General features: G+C 36.2%; 1 protein-coding gene across 1 annotated transcript in view; it reads right to left on the bottom strand.

The window, feature by feature from the left end:
- Positions 1–345: 345 nt before the first annotated feature.
- The window catches only part of USP53 (ubiquitin specific peptidase 53), a 32,491-nt gene continuing 25,145 nt past the window's right edge, over positions 346–7,691 (bottom strand). The window contains 2 exon segments of the mRNA XM_019474658.1: positions 346–4,099; positions 4,951–5,050. Coding sequence (XP_019330203.1) covers positions 3,115–4,099; positions 4,951–5,050 — 1,085 coding nt within the window. The 3' untranslated portion in view covers positions 346–3,114.

Raw genomic sequence — 7,691 nt, 5'->3', positions numbered from 1 at the left:
GTGAATACATGTATCAAGGCAAGTTTCCACTTATCCCTAATAGAGCAAAGGTAGTAAGGTAGAAAGACAGCTTGTGTAACTAATCAATGAGTTGTCACCAAGTCTGTGGGATCATGGTATTAAAATAGCTTTATGTATTTCACAGGTATTTAGAAAGCTAAATAGATTTAACACTTTTATAAATAAAAACTTCAGAAGATGAATTTTACTTTTTTTAAAAAAAAAAAGGTAACAACCACCACCACAAAAAACAGAAGACAGATATTTTAAATTTTCTTCTGATAGTTTGAACAAGCAGAACTTTGCAAAATAATTCTAATAAAGACTGAAAAATATATTAATTACAAGAGACTGAAAAATATATTAATTAAAAGACTTGTTAATGTCTTTACTGTTACAAAAGTTGTCTAGGCTCTTATACAAATCTATAGCCAGAAGGGGACATTTATAAAAAAATAAATAGGCACCCTAGGTAAGTTAAAACAAGTTATCACATATTAGTTAGCAAATATTAGGTACATACATACATGGAGTGCAGAGTCAAATATAAAAACAAAGGTGCCTCGATTAGCTGTCTATTTACTATAATTAAATACCTGGTAAACATGGTCACATAGAAAGTTGTCTGGTAAGATTGTTTCAAGCAAAGCAAGGAGACTGAAGTACGTCTAAATTACTGCAGCTACTTTAAAAAGAAGTTTACCAGTTGTGCTTACTGGAGGCCAAATTCATTGGTATCAGTAATAGGCATTTGTATTGCTCATTGTACAGAAGTATGAACATTGCTATGCATGTTTAAAAATAAGTGTTCTAACATCATTCACAGTTGTTGCTGTGCTATTAATACATAAAAATACTGTCATTTCAAATACAAGATTTTTTGCAAAACATTTTACAAATTATACATTATTTACAAATTCCAATAATCTTTGTTTTTTTACACAAGTATTAGAAGACAGTTTTATTTAACTGGCTATGTATATTATGTAACATTGCTAGATGAACTAGAAAACTTTTAATTTACAGGTTCTGAAATCTCTCAAAAATTTTACAACTAGGAATCTTCCAAGTTCTTACATTTTCAGGGTTCTTTTTCTGTATTCCACTGATTTTCTTACAAAAGGGTAATTTTTTTTACCAGCAGCCATACCTAAACATGCATAATTATTTGCACTACAAATTCTAGAATTCATTTTTTTCCAAGTGCTACAATAAATTTTGATCAAGAAGGTAGAAATAAGAAGATTAATCTGAGATACCTGGTTTGTTGCATATATCATGTTCCCATTCTACTGTAAGTTACATGTAGTTTAAAAAAAAAACCCTGACCTTGACACAGAATAACCAAAACAACTGTTTAAATGTACACCTTGGATAATCATGCTAAACAATTGCCAAACATTTGGTTGAAGCACTAAAACTCACATAAGGTTTATAAACATAAAAAAGCCTTTCTCACTAACAGTGCAAGTACGAGCAAGAGTGTTTATTATGCATATTTAACCTTCTTGCATTATTTTCATAACTAAAAGGCATCGATGTTTAGATGTAATCAGCAGCACCCCAAGTTAACACTCTAATACGAATAATGGCAAAATTTAGCCTTTTCGGGTTGCGTCAGGCTTTGCTGACATTAATTCTGAATTATACATTGTTCAATGTTACGATAAGACTGAAACAGAACTCCAAGCCCCTGCCTCTGACGCCACATGACACAGTGGGTCATTTCAAACGCTCAGGGCTGCCACGAGGGCAAAATCCTGTTCGCCCTTCTTCCCTCCCCAGCCCCTGCTGGGCCACGTGCTGAGCCCCAGCACTCACTAGATAGTTCTGTGCACTGTTTTAACTAACCAAATAAAAGCCAAATAAATCCCCTCCTCTTTGTTACTGAAATAAACTCAGGTTAACAAAAGACGTGGTAAATGCCAGAGCTGCCAAACTGCAGGGCAGAGTGCTACGGCAGAGCAAGAGAGGAACCTCTTCTTTTCACGCCCCCTCGGCCACTGCAGTCTGAACGGCTGCAGGTTCAGCCAGCCTGATCTGCTAATACAGAACGTATCCGTGTGTAGGACTGCTCCGAATAGGAAAAAACATCAGTAAAATCAAATGTCTGATCCCCATTAAACATTGCTCAAAATGTCAAGCTGAAAAAAGACAGGAAGTTCAATAAATAGCAGCATTGACTTTGCATGCAATTGTAGAATAAATCAGAACTGAACATAAGTAGTAAATACATCTAAAACCTTACAAAATTAATCTTTCATAGTTGCATGATAACTATTTTAAAATTAGCGTCCTATTCTGCTATATCAGTTTGTAGCTTATGTGGTTAAGTTTAATTTTAATAAGTTAAAGTATATAGCTTATAGGGTGAACAAATCTGATAAATGTGTTTAAAAATGTACACTAACATAGAGCAGGTATACTAATAGGATAGTCTATTACTGCTTTTTACTTGAATTCCCTTTGAAAATCTTATTTAACGCTTGCAAACCAGAACCATTTTTTAAGTAGTATTATTATTAAGGCTTTTCAAATAAAAAGTTAGAAATTCTCTGGGTAAACTTGTATTAAAGACACTTGAAGGTTTGTGAAAGTACAGACTCTCAGAAAAGTCGGTTGAAAAAAACCATGCCACCTCCTGCTATCTATAAGGACAAATACTGCTCTATTGTAACTACACTTACCGCATTATATATGGTAATATGTTTATCCCTTTTGTTAGTCTAAGGATGTAGTGACCAGTCTGAAGGAACATTTTTTAAACTGCAACTAATTAAATCTTTGTACAAAATTAGTTAACATCTAGTCAACCCCACTGCTGTAAGATGCATAGACCCAAAGGGACCATTTTTAATATAAACTAGAAGACAAGCTGAGTAACAGGTAAGCATTAAGGCAACTAGAGTAACAAATCAAAGAACCAGAAGTTTAGCACCTCTACTCCTCTGTTCATCTCTATTTGTATATTCATTTAACCAGTCATAACTCCTAAGTGAAGTACAGTCAACTGGGTACCTAGTTATCACACACACAGAGATTCAAGGTTTGTGCCCATCTACAGACCACATGAAATGCAGAAGTCAGATCCAGATTTTTCTCTTTTTTAAGAATTTATCTACTGCAGTGTATGCCTTCTACATTTGCCTCGTACCTCTGCTCGGATGCGGGATGCCTGGGCTCAAGAGTAGCATGGTATGTAGCATTCAGTTCTACTCCCGCTGATGGAGGATGCTTTTCTTTGTGAAAGCTTCCACTATCTGTAAAATACAGCTTGGGTCTCTGATGATATTTCATCCTGTATGTGTCAGTCATACAGCTGTCTACTGAAAAGTAAGTTGTTAGGGATACACTATCATTTCCATCCACATAGCCAGCACGTGGTCCCGTATGACGAGATCCTTTCTTTAAAAAGTTTTCAGACACAGTCCAAAAGTCATTAGCTGGTAAGCAAGGTGGAGAATCCGGTTTATGAACAAACAGTTCATTCCCTTGAAACGGCTCTTTAAGCCTTTGTTCATTTGTAAATACGCTTGCTTCTGATGCAGATTTTAAAGGTGTACCTGTTTGCCTTAACGGATTATTTTGCAACACTTCTGTTGATTTTACATCAGCTGCCGAGTTATTTTCTGATCCTGGCAAAGTATTCAGAGCATACTTCTTCGGCGGTAAAGGGGGAGGAAGATTCTGGTACACTGCTTCAGGCACCCAAAGAGCATCCGCCCTTCGGAGTGGGTGCCCGGCATGCTCACCAGGAGGGGGAAGCACCATGGGCCTTTCCGACAGGTTCTGTGGCACGCAAGGCAACAACCCCACCTTGGGACCAAACGTTCTTGCGTGATGAGACTGCGGCTGGGAAGAGGAGTGAAAGTCACTGTTGATCAGCTTCCTTCCAGAGACATTTTCTGTATAGGGGTGGGATATGCCATCAGCACAATATACTGACACATTCATCTTCTCAAACTTGTCTGGATTAAGCCACTCTGAAGAATTCTGTTCGTTTGCCTTGTTCCTACTTTCTGACTTTACAATGTCTTTAAGAACTGGCTGTAGAGCTGATGATGGGAGAAGTTTCCTATTGGTCTCAGGCATTTCAGCTCTAAAGTACAAAAACACACAGGATGTAAGTATCCATAAAAACATAAGAAAAAGCTCAAATAACCCAAGGATTTTTTTCAAGACAGCCTTGGTAACACTGCTTAAATATTCAAACTGACTAGAGAATTGGGATCTGCTTAACATACAGCCATTTGATTAAAAGTTGTATTAAATCACTCCAAGGTTTCTTTCATTTGAAATGTAAAATGCCCCCCCCCCCCAAAAAAAAAAAATCTATGCAAGAGATTGAATATCTGTAAGGTAAGGTAAGTTCCTTCAACATTCAGGACTATGTCAAACATGACCTCTGCTCTCCTCTAAGCATCCCTGAAACCCTGTCTGATACATCCACTTTTCAAATATTAGATGTTACTTTTGGGTGCTAAATTTGTATTCAGATTCTTGATTTTTAGGAGGTACTGAGCACTTACAGTTCAAATTAGAAACAACAGGTATATAGCAGCAGCTTCTAAACAGAAGTTACCTTTTCCTCCCCTTCCAGCCAAACTTTTCAAAACTTTATGAGGTTATTGCGCTAACAACAAATTGGTTAATCACTGCCTGTTGTAGTATATAAATTCAAAACAGAAAACTATTAAAACTTTTTGCTCTGGTAAGATGGTTTAAAACGATGTAAAACGATGTAAGCAATTTGGTTTCAGTTACCACATCAAAATTAAAATAAAGACATAGAGCATTTAGCCCTATCAATTATGTAAAATACAAAAGGCATTGTCTGTCAAAAATATTCAATGCCTTAACTTTTGCATGCTTAATATTGACTACTACCACGTAACAGAATTCAGTATTTCTTAAACTATTACACAGTAAATTAATGCCAGTATTAGTTACCTCTTTACTGGAGGACTGGGCACCTGCAAATGTAATTCTGTGGGGAAATTAACATGAGGTCTGTAGTTAACTTCTGAATTGATCTGGTCTTTCCTCAAGTCTGGGGGTAGAAAAAAATTATTTCAAAATAAGCAGAAATACAGTCCAATTCCTTCTTTGTAATTCCTCAGAGGTTACAAAAAACAAACAACACACAACACAACAGGACAATTAAAGATTTGACATTGATCAAAATAACCATTTTGAAGACAATCTGTCACAGAAAGTCAGATCTTATATTCATCCAAAATAATCTGGAGGAAATGTTCGTTGGGTTTTTTTTTTTATGTTAACAGAAAATAGGCAATTACCACAATTTAAGTCCTATAGGCATGTTTTCAAGATCATCTTAACATTTCATCTAATTAAAAGCACATTTTCAAAAGCAGCTTATTATAAAAGCATGTTTATTCAAACATCCAAAGTAATTTAAATTACAAAATAAAAACTATGATTTCTGAAGTTTCACATCATGTAATAATAACTAAATGGAATGAATACTGTAGGGATTGGGGGGTGTTTTGGTTTGTTGTTGGTGGTGGTGGTGTGTTTTGTTTGTTTGGGTTTTTTTTTTTTTTAGAGAAATACATTATGCATTCTTTGAAACAGATTTAAAAACTTGCAGCAAACTGTACAGTTTGTAGAGATGCTGAGCAGACAGAGAGCACTGTCATGTGCCCTAAACACACAACATGAGGGTGCCTGGGCCAGCACTACTACACTCACACTCTAGAAGCTCCTTTTATTCACAGGCAAAGGCAAAGAATAATTCTTTAAAAATGCACAATTTCTGAACAACACAGCTCCTAGTTAACAGTAAATAAAGGAAGCATTGAAGTATCCATGTCAACACCACATAGAATAAAACACTCTCGTGGCAAGTGACAAGCAACGGTCTATTTGTTTAGAGATAGATATTAGAAGTCTTCCTAATGCAATGATTGGCCCATTATAATCAGTCACCTGCTCTGAAGCCATTCAATGGCAGTCTTATTTTGTGTATGTATAGACTGGATTCATATAACTACTACGCCTATTTCAGTAAAACAGGAATTAAATTCAAAAAAGGTAGCATACATTGCCTGATTTCTGGTAGAATAATCTCACATTCAGCAGACAGTACTAACTTTGACAATTTCCAATGGGATAACATAGGCTGTTCCATACTTTCATCAACAAAAGCCACAAAAATTTTCTATCTGTTCTTAAATGATGTAATCTTACCAAGATAAAATATTTTTGTATTCACTTGTTATTTTCCCAAGTTTAAATAAAGTCTTGGAACTTTTGACTCATGAACATGAGAGTCAAAAACCCAACAACAAAAAAGAACCAAACTAAAAACTCTGGGTGATGCTGTGGGTGATACTTGTTTTGAGGGTCGGTATCTGCCCTATCTTTAATTGATGAAAGACTAAAGACACAATCTTTGACAAAGAACACAGGTTGTAGAGGCTAAAACGGCATATAGCACAAGACCCATGTGGCTTTTCTTTGAGCCTCAAAATGGAAAAAAAAATTAATAAAAAAATCTTGCTATTCCAGCATGATGAATGAAAAAAAAAATTAATAAAAAAATATAGCTATTCCAGCATGATGAATGATACCACAACCTCAGAAAGAATACTTATGCGAAAATATTGTTACTGAAAGAGCCCGTGTGACACTGGCAAGGGACAAGTAATTAACCGGAAAGAAAGTTCAAAACTGCTCCAGTGGGCCATGGCATCAGAGCTAACTAACACTGAGGTAATATTTCAAACAGAAAACATGTCATTCTGCTACAGATTTTAATGAACTGTAAATTCTTTTACTGTGGGGGGGGGGGGAAGCACAGGCTCTGACACATTATTTCCTGTGAATATTTCCAATTCAGTATTTAATCTCAGTCCCAACGTTAGGACACAGTCCTAGGAATGAATTTGTTAAGTAATTTGCTAGATTAACAGTGTCTAAAGCTAGTGTTTTCCATTTTGAGACTTTGAATATATCGACTTTTATACAAGAGCACATCTACTTAAAAAACACAAATAAGTCACCCATACAACTGCTCTTTAATTCCCCAAACCGCCTGATGTAAAGATTACAGATTTTAATTTTTTTATTTTAACTCCAAACCAAACTCCTAAGGAGTTTAGCACATCCAGCCCTTCCGAGAGGCAGCATCACAAGTCGGTCAGGAGGCGGCAGCAAAGGTTAAGAAGCTGTTTCCTTGGTGTGACCACTGCACACATTCAGCCAAAGCTGCTTAGTGATACCAGGTGGTTTGTGCCTTCAGAATTCCAGCTAACTTAAAAATAGATGTGTTATTTTCTCTTCTGCTGACAGGATATCCATGCACGGTCAAAACCAGACGCAGACTCAATTGGGAATTTTGGCTCTAAGTTCTTTGCAAACCTAAATATGGGAGACAAGCCCTGTGCTCAGCTGGAGACTGACATCCTTATCATAAGCAGCTTACCAATAAATGAAATGTAACTGTTTTCTGACATACAAACCAGTCTGCTTTTAAGATTTATGAACATCTATTTTCACATCTGAATAGCCAATCCAGATTTTCAAAAGATTAACAGCCATTCTATAGCTAACAGGTAGGACAGACAAGTTCTCCCCTAATATCTCCATTTACACATACAGAACATCGGCAAAAATCTGCAAAGCCCAAATTCGGGGGGGGGGGGGGCAACCCCAAACAAAAAAAA

Source organism: Aptenodytes forsteri, unplaced genomic scaffold (genome assembly GCF_000699145.1).
Source record: "Aptenodytes forsteri isolate BGI_AS27 unplaced genomic scaffold, ASM69914v1 Scaffold317, whole genome shotgun sequence".
Taxonomy (NCBI): Eukaryota; Metazoa; Chordata; class Aves; order Sphenisciformes; family Spheniscidae; genus Aptenodytes; species Aptenodytes forsteri.
The sequence above is the reverse complement of the archived record's forward strand: the minus strand, read 5'-3'. Positions and strand labels throughout refer to the sequence as shown.